This window comes from Python bivittatus, unplaced genomic scaffold (genome assembly GCF_059951505.1).
Source record: "Python bivittatus isolate LINGU-HERP-01145 unplaced genomic scaffold, Pbiv_v1 ctg000700_np1212, whole genome shotgun sequence".
In the NCBI taxonomy this organism is placed as follows: domain Eukaryota; kingdom Metazoa; phylum Chordata; class Lepidosauria; order Squamata; family Pythonidae; genus Python; species Python bivittatus.
Genome location: NW_028277098.1, coordinates 32,518,191 through 32,545,704, shown reverse-complemented (window position 1 = coordinate 32,545,704; position 27,514 = coordinate 32,518,191). Strand labels below are relative to the sequence as shown.

Below are 27,514 nucleotides of genomic sequence, written 5' to 3'. Positions count from 1 at the left end.
TTACAACATCTGTTAACAACATTGTTGGGACAAGCAGCATTTTCAGCTTATGAAACATCCAAGATACTAGAACTTGTTCAATCCTTCAGAACTAAAAATCCTACTATTAGCTTTTATAGATATTTGTTATCAATAAATCAGTTTGATATGCAGATGTTAAGGGATGAGTGGAATAAAGAATTAGAGATTTATATATTGCCTAGACCATTGGTTCTCAACGGGGGCGGTGGGAGGATGCTGAGGGGCGGTGAACTTGTTTTGGGCGGTAGGGGGGCGATGAGCATGTTTTGGCATTCGAACTTAATTTTAAAACTCCCCCCCAAAATTATTAAATCGATTATCTGGTTTACACCATTTGTACCAGCAATAAAACGAACTTACGCGACGGCTGCTCTCACGCACTTCTAAGAATGGTGAGACGAATTTGTATTCTAGGTAGGATGACCTTGAAGAACTTGACACTATGATTCTTCTCCAATCCCAACCAGCACAGCACATGCGTCAGCTGTTTTCCCGCGCAATTAATCTCAGCGCGTGTGTCAGCTATCTTCCCGCGCGATTAATTGCAGTGCGTGCGTTGAGCGTCCTTTCAATATGAATGTTTGATTTGACCCATGTTTCTTGAGTTGCTTTTCGTTCGCTTCATTTTTTTTGCATTAATCATTTTAATTTTAATAAAAGGAATGCAATTACCTTCCAGGGCAAAAGTATCGAGTTAAATTGAACAAATTTGGCATGTAAGTCTACTGAAAAAAATTACTTAAAATTTTTGCCTTTTATAATTCAGTAACTCCCCCCTGCTCCCCATCCCCAAATTACAGGATTTTCACAAAGGGTGGCGTTGAAAAATTTTCCTCTCCTTAGGGGGGCGGCAGCTTCAAAAAGGTTGAGAATCACTGGCCTAGACAATGGGAGAGTGTCTTAACTCCTATAGCAAGAGTGTCAATGGACTGTAAACTATGACTTATACAACAAAAAAATAATATTTAGAATTTACTGGATCCATTACATTTGTATAGAAAAAGATTGTCAAAAACAGCATTTTGTTGAAGATGCCTCTTTAAAATGTATGTTTTCACAATGTCCTATACTTACTAAGTTTTGGAAGAAAGTAGTGGACTATACAAACATGACTGTGGAACAAAAGCTAAAATTTTCAGAGGATAATATTCTTTTGAACTATATGCCTAGTACATGGAATTTGACATCTGGACAATGTAAGTGGATTCTCCGTGTCCTTACTATAGCCAAAAAACTGATATTGCAACATTAAAAAGATAAATGTATGGCCCCATTCACTCAATGGATTGAAGACCTGATTGCACTTGCCACTTATGAGTGGATTGCCTATAGGTGTAGACTTTGTATGGATAAGTACAGTGAAATATGGGACTCATTTTAACAAAATACAATAGGTTAAAAAAAATGACAGTCATATAAATGTATTATATGACTGTCCATGTATATCTCCATTGGGGGGAGATGGGCGGGGGGACAAATTTAATAAATAAATAAATAAATCTTGGAAATATATATGCATTTGAATAATATTTGCATTAGATAAACATATATAGATGTTTAACTATTGTATAATGGTATATTACACTAAGTTTTTATTTATTTATTTTTTGTTCTTGCATTTTTGTGACTTTTTTGTAATACCACCTTTTAATACCTCCTTCTTTTTGAATTATTTTTTCTTTTTTGTTATTAATTAAAAAGCAATAAAATTATATTTAAAAAGTTAAGAGTAAATCAGTATAAGTTATATCCATATATTTTTTTCTTCACATATTGTATAGCTTTCAGATTTCTGCATTTCACCTTGTTGTCTCTCTTAGCTTTCATACAGGATATGATCCATGATTAGGTCTATGACTGTAGGGGTGTAAATTCTAATCTAGTTACTAGGAAAGTTTGTTTTAGATGAGTTAGGTTGAACCAATAGCCCTATACATGTTGCACTGGCAATGCTGGGTAGGGAAGCTGGGAGTTATAGTTCAGCAACATCTGCAATGCAACAGCTTCCACACCTGGAGAATTTCATTCAAGTTAGTCTTACTCAAGATATGGAGAGTGAGTTTAAAAGCTAGAAGTTATTTGTAAATCTGTGAGATATCCAAACTGTATGCGTTGTCATGTTTTAGCGTTCCCCTCAATCATTCTATTAAGTCTTCCACAAGGAGTACTACTGCTAATAATAGCAGTTGACAACATTAACAATATAATAATAGCAATAGCAAGAATAATAACAGTATTTTACCATAGCTTCTTCAACTACTTCTTCAGATGCATTGCAGAAATGGAAGAACACCAGCAATGTCTGGACTTCTTCAAATCTGGTGATTTCTTGTTGAACCATTTTGTGCCTCACATATTTTAGTGCCGTTGAGGTACCCACAGCAGAAATTAAATCCAAAATGATGGCTCTGCAGAAAAAGGAGAAATCATGCCTGAACTGTCATTATTTGGATTTAAATATCCAATTATGCTTTTTAATAATAAAATAACTTCCTATATTATCTTACCTATGCACTGGCTGGCTAAAGTAGGGGTCAAACACTTCAGAATAATTGATTTCATTTTCTTTGCGCAAAAGGTTGACAAGATACACAAATCTTTTACCATCCTTTGGAAAATTTTCATCTGCCAGGTAACGCAATCCATCCTCAATCTGTTGGATAGGTTATTATTCTTTTGTTGTTGTTAGAAAAACAAAGCAACCCAAAACCCCAAAACTTTCAGATATTGTTTCATCATTGAATCAAGAATATTTACATGTAATCAAAAACCCATTTGCATTCTAACCTTTAAGCTTACCTCCTTGTTTAAGTTCTTGATTTTTGATAATGGAACAGGAAGTATAGCAAATCCACTCTTTTTAAAATTATATGAAAGTGACCCATATTTCTTCAAGTCAGAAGGTATTTGTGGCAAGCGGTTATGGGCTTCCAAGAATTCCATTTTCTGTCTAAAGAATAAAGATACAGTGAAATTAAGAGAAAACTAATTAGGAATACATTTCTGTTTGTGGTTTTGCCCTTAATTATCAACTGGTTTTTGTTTTGATAAAAATCAAAACAAAAATCTGGACACTTTGATAGTATTATTGGTCTAATCTTTTATTTCAAGTACTGCTTGATCTCTGGATCATAAAACTTTTTGAAACTTCAAAACTTTGATTCATACAACATTTATAATTTTAGTGTGCCTATAAATGAACTTCATTTCTCTCCTTTAAAAACTAATTCTGAGCCACATAATTAAGGTAAATTATTTCTGTGGGCCAGTTTTGTATTGTTTTATCTTAAATTATTGCTCAAAAAAGAAGTAGATATGGCATGCAATATATTGGACCATTATTATTATCCTGTAGTAATGAAAATCTCCAACCAATTCTTTCAACATCTAAAGTTGGTTGAATGAATAATTCTATATAATGTTATTAAAGTTTTTCAGGCCAATAGTGGGGGATGTTAACTTGTCATCTTTGATTCTGGACAGATGAAGTCAAAAATGACTCTTCTAATTTTACTGAGAATGCTTGTTATTAAATAGATAATGATATAGTAAATAAGCAAAATATTTCAGATTTATAGCATGATGCTCTTCGATAATTTGGGACATAAGAAATACAGTTCTAGAAACACAATGTTAAGGGATAAGGGTTAAGGGTATGTAACATGATACAATCATAAAATAAAGGCATTCATAATTTTGGAGCAATTATAACAGAGTTCTAAGACCTGGCCTCCATTATGACACTTTCTCCATTTTGTTCATCGAATGGTATGAATTGTTGGATTTCTTGAACATTGGCTTGCAGGATTAGTTTATCATTTCCTCCCTTCAAACCCTTAATTCTGTAGTTTGATGTGGCAGTGGCTTGAAAATTCCTATTTTTCTTTACAGAAAAAAAATAAAAATGTAATTAGAAGGCAATTTATGCAATAGAAGTGAGGAAATGACTACTTATACAATACAAATACAATAATTTTGTTTAAGTACAGTTAACAATAAGGATTGGCAACTGGCAAACTACATTCCATCCAGGACAAGGGAACCTCTGCTCTTTGTATGGCAAATTTAATTTCTATGTTGTCACTTGCTTGGACAAGTGAGGAATAAGAAAATGCCTTTTATCTGGTCTCCTTTTGTGTTATCTATTGTGATGGTCAACAGAAACAGTGTTCAACAAGATGGATAAAGAAAACCAATAAGCATGAATGGAATAAAACCCTCTTTCTGATGTACCCCAGTTACTGATATGGTGTCTTTAAGCCTTGTGTCTCTATATTGTGAAGAACATTATTACTGATGTTTAAGAAAAGGCAGTAGTGGGGACAAATAGTATGTAAAATATATTTTTGGTTCATCATAATTTTTTTGTGTGTTCTTTTTTTTAGGGATAGGCTTAGAATATGTAAAGAAAAAAAAAGTACATGAAAGAGAGACCCTGCTTGATTAAAATGTGTGGGTATCTTGAAAATGAAAATTAGTTTACTATTTTTGCACTAAAAACTGTTCACGTTTCTACATGTTTACATACTGATTGATTGATTATGTGCCATCAAGTCAGTGTCAAACTCTTGGTGACCCATAAATAGATCTTGTCCATGATGATCTATCCCAAACTGCCCTTCAAGTCTTGCAATGGGACAAATAGTATGTTCATCATCACTGTGGTCACTTGCATATATCTAACGTTAAAACTATGGCTTGGAATTGATTTTAGTAGAACTTATTTTCAAATTGGAACACTTCTTGTATAGATACACAGAAAACTTCATAGTTTGCAGAGCTTAGTCTAAAAGTCAATTAAATTTGAGACAACTTTCTTGTGTTCATAAGAGTAATTTCATATGGTAGTATTACTGCACTGTGTTAAATTATCTTAACCGAACTTACAGTTTAACGAAGTTTTGACTCCACTTTACAAGGAGGGTAGGGGAAGGTAACCTCTTTACATTGTATCTCCAGTTTACACTAATAACAAGCAATCCGTTTGTTCAATAGAACATTGAATATTGTAATATACATTGCAGGTGCAGAGTGAAAATGAAAGGGGAGTTGCTAGGACTGACTTTTGAGGTTAGTTAATCATATAAACATGCCTCTGTAATTTAATACACACAATATAGTTATCTTAAGACCTAGGCTTTCAATTTAAATAATATGTTTCTCATGAAAATATCTGCATGAATAACTTTCTCAGGATGCCAGTAATGTTCATGTTTGATTAGAGAAAAGACAATATCTACATTTATTGCTGACTGGAGACCCCTTATGGACTTTTTGCGTAAAACAGGAAAAAATGAATTTATGATCTATGATTTTGACAATTAGGATAGATTATAGAAAGAAGAGAGTCATGGTGTAACTTTAGAGAAAGAGGTAAAGCTACAATTATAACTGCTGTAAAGAAGATTGGAAGCGACTACTCTATTTTAGTTTGTATTAATTTTTACTCTTGTTTTTAAAACTTTCAATAAAAAATATATTTTAAAAAAAGGCTGCCAGTAATATTTAATTCACACAATTACTTTGGCTCTCTCTCTTTTGCAATTTGTGACTGCATGTTAAAAATGGGTCAAACAATGTGGTGAATCACAGCAACCAAAGTCTGTTAACAGGGCAGTTATGGAACTGTGTGCAAATAAATAACAATGAATCTGCTTGCATATATGAAATGGCTTATATCATTTATATCTAAGTATTTCTCAACAAATTAAACTTTTACAATGGCAGTTATCTATGTTAACAGTAAGAGAAATGGAAATAAAAATGAACAGCGTAAAGCAAAAAAACTTTGAGTTTGCAAACAAACCAGGGAAATGGTTGGCATATAAATTACAAAAGGAAAAAGAAAAGAAAATGATATTGAAACTACAAGAGGGAGATACTGTATTAGCAGATAGCGTGGCCATGCAAAAAGTATTTCATCAGTAATATTCTAACTTGTATAAAGCAAGTGACATCTCTCAGGAGAAAATACAGTAGATGAATACCTAAAGAAACAAAATTTACCCGGGATTACAGAGGAACTGAAACAGATTATGAATGGACTTATAACAATAAGGGAAGTTTCTGAAACTATAAAAAGATTAAACCAGGAAAGGTCCCTGGACCATGTGGATTATCAGGTTCTTATTATAAATGGTTTGAGGATGAACTTTTACAACCTTTACAAAACACGGTGAACTCTATCTTACAGGGAGGAAAGATGCCAGAGACCTGGAAAGAAGCCAATATAGCACTAATACCTAAAGAGGGACAAGATTTGATTTTAACAAGAAACTATAGGCTGATATCATTATTGAATAATGACTACCAATTGTTCACAACAATTCTAGCTGACAGACTGAAAATAATTTTGCAAGAATTTATTCATGAGGATCAATGTGGGTTTTTACCTAAAAGTCAGTTAAAGGATAATCTTAGGAATGTGCTGGACATTTTGGAGTATTTGGAGCAATGTAATTAAAAACAAGCTGCAATGATTTTCTTAGATGCGGAGAAGGCCTTTGACAATTTGAACTGGGCTTTCCTGTTCAAAGTTTTGGACGATACGAACTTTGGAGAGAACTTTATAAAAAGGGTGAGATCAATTTATACTTCACAGAAAGCACAAATAATTGTTAATGAAGATCTAACAAAGCCTTGTGAGATACAAAAAGGAAGAAGATAGGGATGCCCACTGTCCCCTCTCTTGTTTATTTTGGTTCTTGAATAACTGAATAGGGAGATAAGACAAGAATTGTGGGAGTAAAGATTAAAAAAGGAACTTATAAGTTAAGGGCTTTTGCAGATGACTTGGTGTTGGTTTTGGAAGATCCTTTAAAGGGAATTGAAACATTAATGGGAAAACAAAAAGAATTTGGTACATTAGCAGGGTTTAAGATTAACAAACATAAGTCAAAGATGTTAACAAAAACCATGAAAATAGAAGATGAAACAGAATTGATGAATAAAATGGGTTTTAAGATGGAGAAGAAAGTAAAATATCTGGGTATCACTATGACATATATGAATTGTATGTTATTTCAAAATAACTATGTTAAGACATGGAATGAAGTTTAAAAAGATGTGTTAAGATGGGAGAAACTACAATTATCATTGCTGGGAAGAATTTCTGTGATAAAAATGAATGTCCTGACTAGAATGATGTTTTTGTTTCAGACAATACCAATATTGACAACTGATGCACCATTTAAACAGTGGCAAAAGAATATATCTAAATCTGTGTGGCAGGGGAAAAAACATGAGTTAAATATAAGGTGTTACAGGATACAAAGGAAAGAGGAGGATTGGGTTTACCTGATTTGAAATTGTATTTTACAGCTTGCTGTTTGGTTTGGATTAAAGAGTGGGTGCTGCTGAGAAATAGAAGACTTTTGGAGTTAGAAGAACATGATCTGAGATTTGGGTAGCATGGGCATCTGTGGTATGACAAAGTTAAGATTAATGTGGATTTTAAAAATCATTATGTTAGACATGCCATATTGAGAATATGGAATAGTTACAAATCCAGGTTGTGCCCGAAAACACCCTCGTGGCTCTCAGCACAAGAAACATTTTCTAGACGAGAAATGATAGGCAAACCCAAATGGTTAACTTACCATGAAATACTAGAATTTTGTCAAGGGGAATACAAAATAAAATCAAAAGAAGAACTGGTGACAGAGGGACAAGAAACCAATGGTTTTCTTATTTATAGTTATTAAAAAGATTTCAAGTAGACAAAAGGGGTAATGGTTTTGAACATTGTAAGACCTGAGGTTGAAATGTAATTATATACAAATGATGAACATGTAATTGCTAAAATGTATAAACTTCTGTTGAAGTTTGAAACTGAAGAAGAATAAGTAAACAGGTGTATGATAAAGTGGGCTAATTTTTTTGGCTATAATATACAGAGGGAAAAATGGGAAAATATGTGGTTGAAAGGATTGAAATTTACACTATGTTATAATCTTAAAGAGAATGTTTATAAAATGATGTACTGTTGGTATATGTCACTGGAGAAACTGTCTAGAATGTACAAAGGCACTTCAAATTCATATTGGAAATGTGAACAACAAGAAGGGACATTTTATTATGCTTGGTGGATGTATAAAAAAGCTAGAAAATTTTGGATTCAAATGCATACACTGATTCAGAGGATTTTAAAGATTAATATATAGTTAAGACCAGAGATCTTTCTCTTGGGACTGATGGACAAATAGTTGGGTTAAAATCATGGAACTTCGTTTTTGTATACAATGACTTTGTATACTTTGTATACAATGACTTTGTGTACATCTTTGTGCATACAATGCAGTGAGATAATTGTATGCACAAAGATGGAAAGATTTGGCAATACCTACAATGGAGGAATGGTTGGTGAAGATGAGGGAAGTCATTGAGATAGCCAATTGACTACTTTGATTAGAGAAAAGACAATATTTACGTTTATTGCTGACTGGAAACCTCTTATGGACTTTTTGTGGAAAACAGAAAAAAAATGAACTTATGATTTATAGTTTTGAAGTTTAGAGAGGGTAGGATATAGAAAGGAGAGAAACAGTGTAATTTTAGATAAAGAAGTAAATTTATAATTGTACTTATAACTGCTGTAAAAAAGATTGGAAGCCACTTCTTTGTATCTTTTTTTGTTTCTTTTCTATTTTTCTTTAACTGTTTTTCCTTTCTTGCACTTTTAACTTTCTCTTTGATTCTTTTCTTTTTCTTTTTTCTTCTTTATATTAGTTTGTATCAGTTTTTATCTTCCTTTTTAAAACTTTTAATAAAATTATAATATTGCTTTGTGAGATGGGTGGCTATATAAATGTGATGTGTATATATATATATATATATATATATATATATATATATGTACACACACATACAGAGTATATCTAGGCCTAATAATAATAATTTATTAAACTTGTATGCCCAACTCTATATATCTATATCTATAGCATCTATCTATCAACTCTCTCACACACACACATCCATTAATGGTACTGACCTGTCTGCAGAGTTGACATGGAGTAACATATGCAGCACCAACAACTTTTAAAGCTATGTTATCACAATCAGTTAAATCCTTGGATTTGGTCATCAAGAATTCATCTGGTTTCTCAGTGTTTTGAATGATGTATGTTGTGTTACATCTACCCTCAATGCCATTCTGCAAAATAAATAATTATAAATACAATACAAAGGTAAGTTCCTTATGAAAAGTATCAATCCACTTGGGGAATTGCAATCCCCATTCTAACTCCTAATGCCTGTAATCAAATTCTCAATTATTTCTCCTCCTCCTCCATCACTGCAAACCCCTACAGCTCTCAGTAAAAACCTGGCTTGTTCCTTTGAGAAGTTCTTTGTTCATTTTCAATTAGGCTTATTGTATTTAAAGCATGATTTGGAAAATTTTAATTAAAAAATGGCCAAATAATCTGATCAATGAGAATTAAACCTCAAAATCAAGAAATTTCAGAGCCGTAACTGGCATATTGTCCCTAAAAATCCTATTACACCTAATTTACAATTCATACATTCCTCTATTAGAAGCCTTGGAATTGTATATGAGCAGGTATGTCATGAAAGCAGCAATAATTAGTTCACTTACCAAAGAAATGAGAATTTTCTTTCTTATATTAGCAGAGTTCACTCAGATCTCTAATATTATATCACTTTTTTAGTATTCATCAAAAGTGAAACCTCAGTATGTATTTAGTATTTCTACTAAGTTTAAATTTGTTTTATTCCCCCCCAAGGCATTTGAAGCCTAGACGCTTCCATGTGCTTTATACTTGCCATTAGCTTAACGAAATGATATTCACCATCCCAAATTGTAGCAGCACCTTCACATAATGAACCCAATATGAAATGAAAGAGGGAATATTTGCATTGAATTTGGAAGGCTGCTATTCTACTTGTGACCTTCCATGACTTTTTTCTTTTTTCCTTCCTAAAAACAAAAAAACCTGTGGATGAATGCCACATAGCAATATGATATATCTTGGTAATCAGTACAACAGACCCTTTTTGAACACTATTTTATTTGTTTATTAAGTATATAAAATGATATGCTGGATAATTTGGATACTGTGGAATATAGCCTCTAATAAAAACAATGATCCTGATTTTAGCTGATTTGGACTTGTTTAACTGGAGGGAGATGTGAGGAAAAAAAATAGCATATATAAAAAGTAGACATTCAGGTGATTCAGGGATTAAATATGATCAGTGGTCAGTAAGCTGCAAGTCAGTTTTCCAAGTTCAATATTCCTATATTCACATAGCTGTTTCTTAAATTAAATTGATTATATTCTGAATTTTCTATCAAAATAATTTTAACTATTTTACCAGTATCAGTATCTAGTTGAGGTAATTAATTTACATAGATAAGTAAAATTAATTTAGGATTTTATTATGAACCAAATTACAATTTTGCAGATTTATTTTACAGGAGTTTAAGAAGAATTTTCTTCCTTCCTTTTAGCTCTACCAGCAAGTTATTTCAGATGTGTGTGTGTATACACTCACAAGGGTACAAGGGTACACACAGACACACACTTGGGCCACAGTCCAATTCAGAGTCAGACATTCAAGGCCCCAAACCCACATGCAAATTCCATGGAACTTAATAATCCTTATTTCTGAATAGACAGCCATAGGGTTGCACTGTTAAAATTTTAGTGGGACTTGAACACACATGTTATGCTTTGGGCTGTACTCTAAATCCAGGTTTTCAAACTTATTCAGAATGTGGAATCTGTAAATTCCTGGAACCTTCAATCCAGAAGCAAAGCTGTAGCGATAAAAAATGGGCTGTGCTTGAGTGAGCCTTTTTTTTTTGTTTTGCCCTCAGTCTCTCATGGAACCCAACCAACTTCTAGCAAAACCCTAGAGCAGAAAAGCCCTGCTCTAAATATATGATTAGAAGGTGCAATTTGGAATTTCTCTGTTGATACTAATATCAATGACTGTACAGTAAGTGCTGTGGGACTCCAGGTTAGGACAACCACTCCTACCCAACAAAGTGAACTGAAAATTGGTTGCAGATAAAATCACACTACTGAGAAATCATGTTCAACTTCAGAATTCTTGTCTGACCCAGAAATGTTGCTTATAACCCAAATAGAACTGTAACTGTGTTATTGGACAAAAAGGAAAGCAGAAGGTCATAATGCCATATCACAAATAAAACTGAAATTATGGTTCACCTCTCTTAAATTATAGTTTTTCTGGTCACTCTTGATGGTATATTCATGTATATTCAAAATTCCTTTGCAGAGGTTCAAAGCAAATTCTGAGACATGTGCTGGAGCCATTATGTCTTCTACGTGCCCATTTTTGTATTGATATGTAACAATTAAATCCTTGAACTGTTTTTCAAACACTTCAGTTAGTTTGGGTGATGAAATAAAGGGTGTCCAAGGGTATATGCCATTGTAATCCATTGCTTCAAAGGAGTGAACCTGTCACACAAAGAAATTTTAAAAATGCACATAGTAAAACTTTATTTTATTCTTCCTTAATCTCCCACCTGAATTTAAAGGACTGTTTTTAAAGAAAAGAAGCCATAAATTCTCTGTATGTAGGTTTTAAAAATGAAGTGATAATGTAACACTTTATTTTTAGCATTAAAATTATAGTATTTAAACTAACATAAAATGGTGCAGAAATGGTGTTACACAGGAGCCCAGAGTTCCAGGGTAGAGACAACTCTAAATCAGTGTATATCAGATGTCTCCAAAGCGATCAAAAAAATGAGCTGTTAATTTACAAAGGCAGGGGAAAAATCTAGAGTTTAAATCCTGGAGCATAGATCTATATCAATTCAGTAGACAAGTCTTCTGTGTATAGAGGGCTGAATTCTTGTCTGAAATAGACTGTTCTAGCTGAATCATATGTGAGTGCCTTCTGAGTAAGTCAGTTTCTGAATAAAGGGCTAAGATTTCTGGAAAGTCAGGATTTACAGCTGAGCTTGGACTAAACCTGAGAACAACTAAATATTAACAGGTAGGTAAGAAGTTAAATGTTCTGCATTATATCATAAACATTAGTACCCTATTTCACAATTAGAAAGGATCATGAATCAGAGGGCTAGAAAGGGTTACTCTACCTTGAACAAGTTTGCATAATTTCTAACCTACTAAACTGTATGTGGTCCCTCAACTTACCAAAAATGCAGTAAACACCTCCTTTTTATGTTGCCCACCTAACAACAAAATATCTAACAACAGTGGCATGCTAAGGCAGGGGAGCTGGTATGAGAGGGAAAATTGGGATTATATCCAACCAGCATGACTAGGAATTGAAAGATTGAAAGACCTGTAATCTTTACATAACTGAAGCAAGAGAAATCGATCTTAGTGCTAGGAGAAACATGCCCTCATCCTTCTTGAAAGTAACCAAATGATAACTGAAGAAAGTATGAACTCTGTCTTTAGAACTACTTATCTGGAAATGGGTATCATCTTACACAGGAAGGCAGCAAAGAGTTTTGTACACTCAAATCTTTTAATACAGCAGATTGGAGTAGTGGTTAAGGCATCAGGCTAGAAACCAGGAGACTGTGACTTCTAGTCCCACCTTAGGCACGAAGCCAGCTGAGTGACCTTGGGCCAGTCACTCTCTCTCAGCCCTAGGAAGGAGGAAATGGCAAACCACTTCTGAAAATCCTTGCCAAGAAAACTGCAGGGACTTGTCCAGGCAGTTTCCAGGAGTCAACTTTGACTCAAAGGCTTTGAGGCTTTCTTTCAAAAAAAGAAAACTTGCAAAGTAAAGCCTCAGTAGTGGTTTTCATCCTGCAAGTATTGAAATAGTCACGCAGATTTAAACATTTTTGTTTGCTCAATATGAAAATCATTTAATGAAATAACTTGGCACTAACATTTTGGAAAAAATAGAATTGATCCAGCAAAAATGACTGTGCATCTGAAATTATACCTTTTGCAGAGTACACCTTTCAAGTCTGTTTAGCTTGATCTGATAGAGTGTGATAAGGCATTTATATCAGGACATAAAACAGAACATGTATTCTAAGTTGGAAAAATTAATGCTTTGTCTCCCTTCCAAAACTTGAAAACAGCATAGAGAAAAATCAATTTCAAATTAGACTTCTTTCCTTACCTGTAGAAAGTTCTGGCCTTGATCATCATGACCAATTTCTGCTTGACACATAACCTTTATTCCAGCACTTGAAAAGCCTTTTTCAGGCATTCTGTTCTGAATTTGAAATTCATAATAATATGATAAAACTTTATTGGGATTTAGATCAGTTTCTGTGAAAATTCAAACAAATGATAAAGTAATATGTGGAAAATATACTATTACATACATACATACATACATACATACATACATACATACATACATATACTTATAAATTGGCTTTTAAAATTATATATAGTTATTTTATTTCTGAAGAAGAAGAAATAATGCTAGCCTGGGAATATACTTACGAGCAATTTGTTGTTGGCAACCTGAAAGATAAAAATCAAAGTCAAATGAGAAAAAAATATTTTTATTTCTGTGAGAAAAAATTCTTCCATTTTTAAAAAAAATACAGAGGTATAAGAAACATAAAGGGTTTGGGGGATTTTGAGTTAATGTTGCCCTAGTCATGCAGAGCTTTTAACATTTCCATTAATGTGTAATTTTTTTCATTATTTGTTCTGATGAAAATGTACTAGTCTCTTTAAGGTTCTATTTTTGAAACATTTTGAATTAAAATGCTTACTTACCCACAAGGGTCAATGCCAGTGCTAAAATTACAGCTTTCATTATGGGAAGGGAACGTCAACTAGAAACTGCAAGTACCTGTTTTATAGAGAATCATATTTAGTCACATGATCATCTTGGGAACGTTTTGGATGAGTAAGCACATGTTTGATTCAGTATTGATTGGCCAAACAAGAAACATTTCTTGATAAGAGATACTGAAATCACAAAACCATGCAATATTGGCCAAATCAATATTTAAAAATTCAGTAATTCTAGTAGCTAAATAATAATGCTAACTAGTAATGATTCAACTGAGATGTAACAAACATTGAATTACAGTGTTCCTAAAATGGTATTTTACAATAAAATACAGACAGCAATGCATAGTTTTGGAAAAAAAAATATTAAAAGGTAAATGTTTGTGCACCTTTTAAAAAAATGCAGATTGATGTACAGATCCTTTCTTAGGAAGAGATACAAGCAAAACCGAAATGGAAATAAAACAATGTCACTTCTAAATTTGGACTTTGGTAGTCAACAGGTAGGCAGGGGAAAAATGAGTATTTCTCAAGCTGCTTTAAAATACAAAGGATAAAAGAAAGCCCACTGGCTTTCCAAAACCCTTAATTCTGAACTATTTATTGGATGACCCATCAAACAACTGCGCCTCCTCTATAATTTTATTATTCCACTGGAGTTGTGTCACATAGCTACAAGAATAAAGAAAGTTATTATTGGCTTCTTGGTGTTCTTTGAGCTTGTTTTCTTCTTCCAAGCACTGGTTCTTGCTTATATGGGTGTTGGCTGATAGATGTGTGATATGTGTAGGATGAAGAATTACACTTACTGTGTCTGTTAACAACAGACTGGCAAAATCAAACACAATTTCAGTAGGGAAACTGTAGACATTTTAGATCAAGCCAGATCCAAATGTACTAAGGGCCAAGAAAAGGGGCAAACAGCCCTAAGATATCTTCTTTCATCACATGCTTATTAACCAACAGTCAGATAAACAAGATGTTTACAAACAATAATCCATTGAGTCCTTGGTGCTCTCTGAGCTTCGTTGTTTGCTTGCAGATGTTTCATTACCCAACTAGGCAACATCATCAGTGTACTGAGCAGGGCACTGATAATGCATCACGGCATTGATGATGATGCATCAGGACACATATAATCAGGGCATGTGGTAGCACAGGGGCTTAATGATGCTGGAGCTTGCTGGCCAGAAATGGTGGGCACTCCAGTAGTTTGAGCCTGCTCTGCATGACGGGGTGAGCTCTCGTCACCCATCCCAGCTTCTGCCAACCTAGCAGTTCAAAAGCAATTCCATCTGCGAGTAGATAAATAGGTACTCCCATTTCAGTGGGAGGAACCGGCGGTGCCTGTGTGGGGAAGCTGGAACCGGTACTAGACCCGATCAGCGGAAAGAACGCCGGATGCTGGATGTGACTAATGCGACGGGCAAAAAGATCATTGGTGGAAGAAAGCCCAGATGAGCTGACTCCCTTGTGACCGCTGCTGGCCACAGTTGAATAGGGTTGCACTGTAGTTGTATTTGAATAGTGCAATTGTAGTTGTAATGGTTAAGGTGTACTTTGTGAGCCGCCCAGAGTTTCCCATTGGGGGAGATGGGTGGAGATAAATCCGAAATGTAATGTATTATTCTCAGTAATCCATTCAAGGCTGGTAGGACAAGTTGCCATATAAAAATATTCAGCAAACTGCACTTCCTCATACACTGGTGATGTTACCCTGCCTGGTAATGAAAGGTCTGCAAGAAGAAAAAGCAAACTCACAAAGTTGGCACTGAGTTGATGGCACATAATTAAAAAATCAGTTGTAAAGCATCCCAAATCTTCAGAAGTAGGGCAGAATATAAACACTTTTACCTACTGGTACCTAGCATTAAAAGTGCAATGCATTAAGCCAAGAGAAGGGCTGGAGAAAGAGGCAAGAATTTAAACAATGAAAAGGAGCTGCCATTTCTCTCTGTTAATGGGCCATTAATATTTGTAGTAGCTTCTGTCTTGGTGTATCATCAAGGTTCCATACTGGTGTGACTTGCTGAGTGTTGGAAAACTTCAGGTAAGCTCAATCCATCTGAGGGAGGTAACCCTGATTGCAGGTCCTGTGGGCCACCATAATACTGATGGGCTTCCATATGCCTTAATATGGAGTCTTCTCCATTTCTCAGTTGGACTGGAACTTAGGTTTGAAATAGGGTTTACCTGTATACTCTGCATTCCTCCCGTTTATGCTTCAGTGCCAAGAGTGATGGGGAGGGAAACAAATGTCTTGTGCACCTGACTTCTGTCTGCTACTGTGACAGAATAGTTAGAATTTTCAGAATGGGTTTTTAATCACAAGATCTCTTTCTCTTTTGTATTCCCCCTTTCAAGTACAGTATTCAAAACTTAATTTCCTTCTACTAGAGGACTTGACTTTCCTATCTCTTGTTTTCCAAACCTACACAAAGAGTCCCTAGGAGTGTCCACAGTAAATTGTGTGAACTAAGTATGTATGTATAGTTGTTGATGATGATACATGTGTACTAATCTCTGATTAGGTGGCAATATTGATGTTTCCAAGCGTGCTCTGGGCTTGTTCTTTTTATAACTTTTTTTTGGGTGGGGGGCTTATTCTACTTGTATGCTTTTCTCTTCCCATTTGGCAAGACCAGACCTAAAATAGAACAACTGTTCCTTTGGTGGGCGGTAGCCTATTTCTAATCCCAGCATCATAACACCCGTATAGGCTTCCTCTGTGAAAGCATGCCTATAATGGTGTTATATAATTTATTTAAAATGCCTAGAAAACCAAATTGAAGCTTATGAATTCATAAAAGACCAAATTGAGTGTGGAACTTCTGATGCTGGTGTTTGAGAGATAGCTCTGAATTAATTTGCACAAATACTATGCTATATGGAATTGTAACACATAAAGGGCAGAGTGAGAGAAAATTTACTGCCTGCAAATGTTTAGAGGACTTTAGTGTAATCGGAGTGGATACTTTGAATTTGCAGGATCCTTGCAGTATAAATGAAACATGGACGCAGTCTAATTAACTGGAGGAGAATGATTGTTTTTATTTCTATTGTCTCTCTAGAACACATTCTTTGTGGGTAATAGGAGGCATATGATCTATTGCTGGAGTGTTGCTGATAAACTCAGTCTTGTTCTATATTCGTGTTGTTAAATTATGGTGCAATGAGACCATTTTCATACTCAGATATATTGCCTAACTGTAAAGCATGGTTTAGTGAAACAGTTCCAACAAATAACAATATGTTCACATAGTACAAATAATAATCCTGTTGTTAAGAAGAGTTAAGGATGCTTGGTTTTCATACCTTATTTCTAGACCTTAGAAAAGTTTAATACCAATCCTTTAGTGGCAGAGAAATACTTTTAGAATTCTTTACAAGGAAGAATTACGGTTAATAGTTAGATTTCTTTAATTATATTCATAAAGTTTGTACTTTTGTACCGCACTAGACACTTGAGAATAAGAAATCTGATTTTTTCAATTTAAAGAGTGAATGATAGCTGGATGTGCAACTTATACTCAAGAAATGAATTCACTTATAGAAACCAATGAATATATACATGATTCAGGCTAAAGTGTGATTTTTTTACCCTATCATAATATGGTTATTTGTATGCTATGTTTCTATGACAAATCATACTAAGGATAATTTATAAGAACATCAGAAGGGCTTTATATTTAAAGTTGATTCACTAATAATTACAAGATGACAAAACTTTAAATAATGATGATGATACACATATTAATCATCCATGATATAGAATAAGACCTAAAAAAATAAATAATACAGCATACTCTAAACAGTAAAACTAAAAAACTGGTGGAAGCTCTGAAACAGTAATATTGCTAACTTAAATAAGGATAGTATTTGTGTAGTTATGCTACCCTATAAGGTAGACCAGATTAAGAAAGCAATGCCATATAGGTCAGGACTACTCTTATTTTAACAGCTATAGTAACAGAATCTTGCAAGTCTAAATGTGCTTCCCCCCTCCCTCACTTTATCTTAGTGTGAACTGGGGAGGGGCCTGAGACATTTGCTCAACTTAGTTTCTTGGAAAGGGCTCCAGCCATGCTTGTCTGATCATAGCCTTGGTAGCGGCTCTTCCTCCTATCCTTGAAGGCAATAAAACAAATTTACAGACCAAATTTATGCATTTTTAATTGACATAAATTCTAGTGATCTTAGAAAAAAATATTTTCCCAATATGGGATTGAAATCTAAAACTTTAATCCATTTAGTAAATCCTGCTGAACAGAATTGGAAGTACTTAGGCAGTAAGTCTGACTCAAAAGCAAATAATTGTCTGTCTGTGTATTGTCGAAGGCTTTCACGGCCGGCATACGATGGCTGGTGTGGGTCTTCCAGGCTGTGTGGCCGTGTTCTTGAAGTTTTGTTTCCTAACGTTTCGCCAGCACCTGTGACCGGCATCTTCAGAGTGCAGGAGCACAGACAGAGACAACTGCTCCTGTCTGTGCTCCTGCACTCTGAAGATGCCGGTCACAGGTGCTGGCGAAATATTAGGAAACAAAACTTCAAGAACACGGCCACACAGCCCGGAAGACCCACACCAGCAATTGTCTGTCTGTCTGTCTGTCTGTCTGTCTGTCTGTCTGTCTGTCTGTCTGTCTGTCTATCTATCTATCTATCTATCTATCTATCTATCTATCTATCTATCTATCATCTATCTATCTATTCTATCTTTCTATCTAACATAAAGCTTTTTATCTAGAAAGCAAACATATTATAATCCATTATGGAATCTGTCTATTCAGTTATATTTCTGTGCCTGCTTATAATTCTGTGTATACTTACTTGGAAACATACATATTCAAAAATCTGTAAGATCTGTTGAAATGAATGGGCACATTTCTTCTAATTAAATATAACCCTACATGTAATTATTTTGCAAATGACTGAAGAGGACTTCTGTTTGTCATGATTCTAGCAGGCACATAGTACATCATATGTTAACATACAAGCAGCTAGCATCCAGATAATTTGAATCTTCTTTGCTGCAATGATCTATAATACATCCTTTGTAAAAACATTTGTTTGCAGCCTAAATTCAATTGATTTCTCAGTTGCTTGGTGGGTTTTTGCAATGATTGAGTTCAGCCATTACAAGAAACCATGATTTATTTAAGCATGGTTTGTTTAATAAACTACAATTGGTTATTGTTGTAGCAAACCATGGTTTGTAAAGGGTGGGAGAGCCATTTGTTTAATGAAAAGCTAGAAGAATTATGGTGAGAATACCCTGTAAGTAGAAAAGAACTGTGATCTTAGGTCTGTTACTCCAGCTTTTAAAACTGAAAAGCTAATAAGAGATTCCATCTGAAATAATGAGATCCTCCTTTATTACTTAACCAGGATGCTTGTCAGATTGAATCTAATACTGTATGCACAATTCTGATTATCTACAAATAATGATTCCAGCAATAATTATTTCTGCTTCCAATTTTTTTTTCCAATTTCTGGTGGAATTCTAATGAAATTAGAATGTCTCCATATAATCAATTATATGTTGCTTTTCTATTAAATTGTTACATCTTCCATTAAGAACTTTGAAGAGTGTCCACAAGAAAAGGGCTTTAATCACATATTTGGTAGAAGTTGGCTTTCAGTTTGATATTCTGGTCCCTATAGGCAGAATTACTATCAACAGCAAATAACATTTGTATTTACCAGAATTTTTGTTGCAGAGACTTTTAACTTTACACATTATCTGTTTCTATAATTGTTAATGTATGCCCAGTCTTACTGTTTTGCCTTGAGGCACCATACAATAAATAAAGTTAAAGCATACAAGTGAAGAACAGATAAGAACCAAACAATTATTTGGAGACTTGCATGTTTTTCAACCCCAAAGGAAATCTTTGTATATACTCCCAAATAATAAATGGATTCTATATGAATTTGGAAATTTAGCAAATAATAATCAAAAGCTCTGCAATTCAAGCTTTCCAATGTTAGTTTTGTAACAAGACTTGGAAGTGGCACAAGCAAATAAAAGCTGATATGATCTCCTTTAACAAATGCCCTTCTTCGATGTCACTTCTATTACAAAGGGATGTATCTCATTCAAAAAAAAAAAAAAAAACCCTTTAAAAAAGTGCTGTGTTCAATTATTAACAAATAGGTGCAACTCAAACATGACCTGGGTCAGAGCCTGCCTGAGATCAAAGCTAGATCAGGGCTTTCTTAACCAAATTTTGAATCCTTCTGTCAACTCACCTCTCTTCCCTTCTTTTGGAATGGAAAGCAGATATTGTATTTGACAGTATTATTCCTTCCTGCTGAGAAGATGCTGGGATTACAGTCTCAGCAGTGGGAATGATACATGAGGTGCAGTTTATTCTGTCAATGAAAGCAGTTTCCATTGGAGTCTTCTCTTTGCAGAAGAGAACCTTCTGCTAAGGAGCTGGAATATCTGCTGTTCCCATCACCTGCCTTACTTGCTACTGTTAAGTTTGGTGGGATCTTGTTGGAGCAGAGAAAAAGGAGGACAATGAAAAAGGACTAAAAGTACAACAGTAGGCTTTTCTATTAATATTCATTTGTGGGAATGGCATATAAGATCTTCATCCAAAAGAGTGATCTCAGGAATGTCACTGACATAAAACAGAAATATCCCAATCAGTAAGAAATGAAATACAGTAAGAGAGACATCCTAACTCAACTTTTTGGGAAGATAAGACTTAAATAGTCATGCTTTTCATCTGGTTTCTGTTAACAGTTTCTCTCAGTAGAGAGGAATTCCATTGTCAGGAGAAGTTCAGCCACCACACAGAAGTCTATGGATGAAAAACTTCTAATGATGGAAACCGTATGTTATTTTCAGGAATATGCCTAGAAATAATTGCATCAATTCCCCAAGAAGATTGGCCCAGGTTCTCCATATCAATATTAAGCTGCAATATTGAATTCCTCCCTTGATTTTAGTAGAAGGAGGAAAAAAAATCTAAGGATCCACAAGGTTAATATACTGCATAATCTCTGTCCTGTGTAAGCTGGCATTGATATGGAAAGTAGTGGATTCTCCACTGTTTTATTCATCCCATTTATTGCCAACCCCAGTTTGATTTTCTCTCCTTGTTTATCCTTGTTTATCAGTAAAATCTCCTTTAAGTCAAGCTTAGTTCTTGACTTCATGGACAAACTGAAGCAGTTTTCTTGGCAGCAGTATTGAAGTGATTTTCTATTGCTGCCTTCTAAGATATTGGATGTTCTCTGGTAGTCTCCTGCATAGCTTCGAGACAGACGTAGCCAGTTGCTGCCCCTCTGTTCTAATTTACTTTACCTTTCTTTTTAGAACTTCAAACACAAAAGTGATTTAAACATGATAGGTTAGATGTTCCTTTTAAATTTACTTACAGACAAGGTAGTGTAAATAAACTTTTGATCAGGTCGCAGTCACCCAGTTGATAAGAAAACCAGGTTATAATACCAAGATAGCAGCAAATATATCTCTGCCAGTGTAAATAATGAGTGCACTAATTGCAGGCTACAGGTAGAAGACAATTGGTGTAGATTATAAGAAAACACCCAGAACATTATGCACCTTTACATTGGGTATGATATACTTCACCAGGCTTACTGAAAAACATGCTCATAGGGTCATAACTTCACATAATGGGGTTTTATTAATGGTTGTGTCTCTGTGGCCAATCCATGTTAATTACAATATATAAGGGGGGACTTCTGAACACCATTATTGCTACTTCACTTCTTAGTTCTCACTGTGTTAGAAGCAGCCAAGATCACCCACACTTTCAGACATTACCTGAAATATGTTTTCAAAGAGCAGATCCTCAATAATTTAGTGAATGCTAGGAATTGGTGGGGGGAGGGGGTGAATCCCTTGCTTCTTTTCCTTCTGCATTCCCTAACCCACTATGCAACCTAGTGGAGAAAGAAACACGACATGGGTTTTTCCAGGATTCCCCAGATTTTCCCCCAAATCCTATGCTGGGAATTTTCTATTCCAGAGGGATAATTCTTTCTCTCATACCACTAGATTGGGCTCTCTCAATATTTTACTTTTCTTCTGTTCAGTGGAATGGTGTGATGTAGAAATGTAGGCTGAACTGGCAGTTATTCTCCAGCTTTGATCTCAGTTTATACTGGAGAATATTGAAAAATTTAAGCTCCTGATTTTTTTTTTTTTTCTCAAGCTTGGCTTGGAAATACTCCAATGGCCTCTCAAACGTGTATATGAATATTGGAGGGAAGTGAATAATATGCCTCTACTTTTTTCATGAGCTGAACCATGAAGAGGAGTATGGCCTGACTATGTTTAGCATCTCAGCTGAATGTGTCCAAATCAGTTTAAGGCAACCTTACTTCCCACAACTGCAGTTCAGAGCAGTGGCAAATCCCGAAAAGGTAGACTGACATATCTATTAGGTAGCTTGAGTGCTCTAGAGATGGGAAGGTGAAACATAAAATGAAAGAAAAGTAATTACTGTTAGTTTCCCATTTATTTCTGTTCCTAATAATCCAGTAATTTGATAGCTGCAGGATTTCTTACCTTTCTGTACCTGTGTTTTCTCTGCTACTGAAAGCAGTAACGGAACTCCACTTGGCAATTGCCCTTTTATTTTCCCCTACTTGCCTTTAAAAGCAATGCAGTATTACTATGTAGCGTCATTCTAATGGGATGTCTGGAAAAAGCAAAATAATAATTTCCCATGTAGGTCCATTTTTCTTGCAACCTAAAATGATGTTTTATTATTGCACACTATGACTTCATGGGTCATCGAGTGGACCTTCATTGCTACTGCTTGTCATAATGGCCAAAATAAGGTGAAAAAAGGGTATAGATGACTTTACTGATGCTAACCCAAAATAATTCTGTCCCTTTATGAAACCATTGTCAAAATGGTTTTTTCTCTGAGTAGTGAACTGAACAGAGAATGTAATCCTGCTTTTGGCAGTCCTATTTGTTTTAGAAGTTTGATCATGAAAACTGGTTTTATGCATTGTTATTTTACATTTTGTTGATGGGTAAATGAAACTTGGGAGATACGATACTTTGGATCTCACAGAAATGAGTCACAGATAAGAAAAGGTTTGGATATTATCTAGAAACAGTGTGCTCTTCTTCAGCTTCTGCAAATTATGAACACTGATCTTAACTTAGAGAAAAAAAAGAAGAAAAGCATCTTGCTGCGTTTCATCACAACAGAGATTGGCAGAACATGTTTCTTAATTTCATGGATGTTTGCCTAGAATAAAGCTCAGCTATGTAAGCTGGAAGTTCATAATACTGTAATTTCACAGCATGATCCTAAGTATGCTTCTTTGATTGTTAATTCACTTAGGAAAATAATTCAAAGCTCACTTGTAAAAGGCTGCATCAAGTACAGTAGAGCTGTGATCCAAGGCTCTGAAGAGCACCATGACTAGAATCTTTTGGCCAAATGCATCTAAGTCAGGAAACAGGAAAGAAAAGATATTGGAATGTCACCCTTTTGGTATGTCATCTATGACATGACCTCCAAAGCCATTCCTGACATTCATAAAATACAGCCTTCCCATTCAAATGGTTGGAGTTTAGCTCAAAGAAAGAGAGATGAAAAAATGTCAGTGAGAGGAAAAGAAGGAAGAGAAGAGGGAAAACAATCAAACAGTATGTGAGAATATTGAGAAAACAGAGAAATAATGGTACAATTCCATTTCTGCAATCATTTATTAGCACTAGTGATAAAATATTCATCCTTTTTCCTAGTCTCAAACAAACAGGATGATTCCAACAAAATCCAGTGCATAAAGTAATTATGAGTGCTTTCATTCCAAAGATAAACTGTGTTTCTATGCAGTGCACATGGAAAAACTATCTATCTCATAGAACAATCTGGTTACAACATAGGCATTGCTAATATTAAGATAACCGTGTATCATAAGGAAACATACATAATGCAAAAATACATACAAAATAAAAAATAATGATGAATACCCTTAGTACAAATGGCACAAACAACTACCAATTTTATTTATATTTTCATTACTTTCTTTACAACTCTCTGGAGTGATCTCTAGTGCTTCCTCCATTAGCCTAAGAGAACAAATTCCTCTCTAGTTCTATATATTATATACCTCAAAATTTGTTTACTTGTTTCAGTCCAGGAGGAAAATAATATCTGAAACAAGTAAACAAACACACACACACACACACACACACATATATATATGAAAATAATATCTGAAACAAGTAAATATATATTCCTGAAGGAGGAACTAGAGAGGATGTGGAAAGTAAAGGCCAAAGTGGTCCCAGTGGCTGTAGGAGCACCTGGAGCTGTGACTCCTAAGCTGGGACAAGTGGTTCCAACAGGAAAAGCATCAGAGGTCTCTGTGCAGAAGAGCACAGTGCTAGGAACAGCTAAGAGACTGCGCTGAACCCTCAAACTCCCAGGCCTCTGCTGGAGGACCCGAGATTGAGGAAGACACATACTGCCATAGGGGTGAGAGGGGAATTTTTGTATATATACAGAGAGAGAGAGAGAATGAGAGAGAGAGAGAGAGAAAGAAAGAGAGAGAGAGAGAGAGAGAGAAAGTTTGAACAGTGCTATCTAACTAACTGGAATTTTACTGTGGTTAAGCTGTATGGATCTACCATAGTATTGTTATAGCTTTCTGCACTTGTTCAAGTAAGGATGTCATATTGGAAACCTGTGCAGATTTTGTTGTTGTTGTTGTTGTTGTTGTTACATTCCTTGTGAGGTCTCATTGGATTGTCCCATCCAAAAATTAATGAAGGATGCTGCTCTAGACTGAATTCATGCTGGGAGTGAGATGGTGGCACTGTGTCATCTCCCTCTCCCTCTCCCTCTCCCTCTCCCTCTCCCTCTCCCTCTCCCTCTCCCTCTCCCTCTCCCTCTCCCTCTCCCTCTCCCTCTACACCCACACATGGGCAAAAGCTTTTCTAAGGTACCGCACCATATCCTATAGTGGCAGCCTTGTCTTTTAGAAAGGGATTCACAACAGCCTATTCCATTAAGGAATTAACACCAATTGTAATAATTAAATGCTCTTATAAGCTGTTTACAGGACAACACTGTTTCTGATCTTTTTATCTGCATCACTGATAAACTGCAAAATAATAAGCTTCTAAATCCAGAAGTGGGATATGTTCAGGTTTTGTTTTGATCCATTTGTTACCACTGCATCATTCAGAATGTTACTGGAAGCTACTTAGTCTATAACCTTTCATTATTTCCTTGCTATGCAAACCATAAAGAAATGTCACTTGAGAAATGCCCAAGGCATCTCATCTTCAAGCTGAGAAATCACTGCAACCGACTGGGGAAAGGAAGCCACTTCGATGTGAAATGTCTCAGTGTTAAAGAAGAGCTGCTTTACATGAAAGCACACCAGTAACTCTTGCCATAAATCTCCACTCACCTATGGGAGATATATAGGAAGAGATAAAAGGGAGTGACGATAGAACATATACAGGTACCTAGATGGCTTCTGTAGAAAGAAGAACAAATGCTGTACGCTAATGAAGCTTGGAAAAGATAGTTATATTAAAAAATCATTTGGCAAGCCAGAGTAGTCTCCTGAGGAGAGGGAGAGAGAGACTGGGGCTTCAGATGAAACCTCAAGAAGTATTCACCATGTACAAGAGTCTATATTATTTGCATTTTGGTACTTAAAAATCTTTAAAACCTGCAAGGTAGTCCAAAGTACATGAGAAAAAAAGCTGAGATTCCAGTATAAAGATGGCTAAAGCTACAATGTAGAGTGAAAGAAGAACAACATTTTGCAGGCTTTAGAGAAAGAAAACTTTTTTTCCCCAGGAACTTACTTCTAGAGCAGGAGTGGGATGAACTCAGTTAACTACAATTTTATTTTTGGATTTCCAGAATGCAAAGTTTGGGTGGGGGTGGGGGCAGTTGATTCAGAGAACACAGCTGTCTCAGCGATCAACTCTGTTTGGACACCCATTATCTCTGAAACAAAAGATTTTGTATGAGGCCAAATCACCGCATATAACCACAACAACCATTCCCAAAGAAATCCTTCGCTCTCTCTCTTCCTTCCACAAATGCATTATCTTACAAGCAGTGAATCATGGCAGAATGTACTTTCCTATTTGCTATTTGATTTTAAAAGGTAATTTTAAAGTTAATTTTGGGAAAGCATCAGGAAAGGGAAGTAAAGAAAGTTTGATATGTGGAGAAATAAAACAAGGGATCTAGGAACAGCAAATCAGAGAGGAAGATTCTTAGGATGACCACACATATCTGTTTCCTGGATGATGGTTATATTAAAAGAACTTGGTCATTGTGCTTGATTGCCTTCCTTCTTCTTTTTCATTTTATTCATGTAAGACTATCCCCCCAACCCCCAGCTTATGATCTCTGATCTACCTTTTCCTCAGTTTAAATAGGTTATCAATACATTTTCTACCTGAATTGCAACAGGTTCAGCTGACCTTATTCCATCCCTTATCCTTGCCATTTTTGTTCTTTTCTGTTTATTGGGTCCTCCATATTCTGCGGCACTTCCTCTCCTCTCCTCCTCAATCTCTTCCTGAAAAAACATCACACAATTCCACATTTCTGGCAATCCAAGCTCAATTAAATTTCATAATTGCTTTCCATGTAGAGTTGGGTTTAGTAGTTCCTAAGCAATACATTCTTCAGATCAGAATGACTTTCAGATAAAAGGGTTTTATTCTCCATGCAGCTTCTGTTACACACACAGAAATACCACACTTGTACTTTCTTCTTTTTTATTCTATTCCTGTACTTGCCGGATTTCAGTATTGATCAACCATCATAAATTCATGGCCCAAACGTTCACCCTTCAGGGTCACATTGGACATGCACAACACATGGCACATGACACATTGACTGCATGGCAATGTTGTCACAGTGGTAGGTATGATGGAAAATGAAGGAGCTAGGCAAGTCTCAGAATGGGTAAGCTGGGCTAGAAATTTCTTAGGGATCAGCATCAAACATCAGACTGTGTATTATTCCAATATGTTCTTCCCCAAATGGGGTTTTAGCATATGGTCACTTTGAGAATCTGGGAGTTGAAGTCCACATATCTGGAATGTACAGTACGCAGGTAAGGGAACACATTGTGATATTCTGCCTGGCAATGAGAATGAGTTATCTGACTTTACTCCTCTGTTCTCTTTCCGTAGCCTTTCCTCATTAATAAGAAACTCTCTTATTACAGTGTATATTAAGCTCATTACAGAACAGGTAGGTTTTCCCAGGGGGCCTCTCTTATTTTAGTTGTTCGTGATCAAGAAGGATGCAGCTCATCTTTCCTCTCATCTGATTTTATTCAATTTCATAAAAACCTGGCAGTGAGTAATGAAAGATCATTTTCTATGCGCTCATTGAAGGGGACCTAGATAGGAACTTCATAGTCTTTTGCCTTCCACAAAACACAACTGAAACCTTTGGGGCACATTAAAAAAAAAAAAAAAAGCCTTCTGAAACTATTTCCTTCAGGCTGGAATCAAAGTGTTGAAGTAGAGAAATTGCCTTTACTCATACAAAAATGAAGGGTTTCTAAAAAGGATGGATAGCTACATGACAGCAAACCTGCATTTTTTAATACTGCAGGGAATCTTTTAATAAGTCACCAAAAAGTTCCATTTGATGAGATGAGCCTTGATTTTTTTCCAGACACATTATAGCTAAGGAGGTGCTAACCTAGTACAGTGGACAAGGATATATAATGGCAATTCAATAGAGCAGACTGAGTTAATT

The 27,514-nt window shown here is 35.3% G+C and overlaps 1 protein-coding gene across 1 annotated transcript in view; it reads right to left on the bottom strand.

The window, feature by feature from the left end:
* Nucleotides 1-13,782, bottom strand: part of LOC112541190 (vitellogenin-1-like) — a 51,882-nt gene extending 38,100 nt beyond the window's left edge. Inside the window, 9 exon segments of the mRNA XM_088153393.1 lie at nt 2,264-2,429; nt 2,529-2,674; nt 2,821-2,971; nt 3,747-3,904; nt 9,011-9,172; nt 11,217-11,471; nt 13,129-13,280; nt 13,461-13,481; nt 13,743-13,782. Coding sequence (XP_088009519.1) covers nt 2,264-2,429; nt 2,529-2,674; nt 2,821-2,971; nt 3,747-3,904; nt 9,011-9,172; nt 11,217-11,471; nt 13,129-13,280; nt 13,461-13,481; nt 13,743-13,782 — 1,251 coding nt within the window.
* Nucleotides 13,783-27,514: the final 13,732 nt, after the last annotated feature.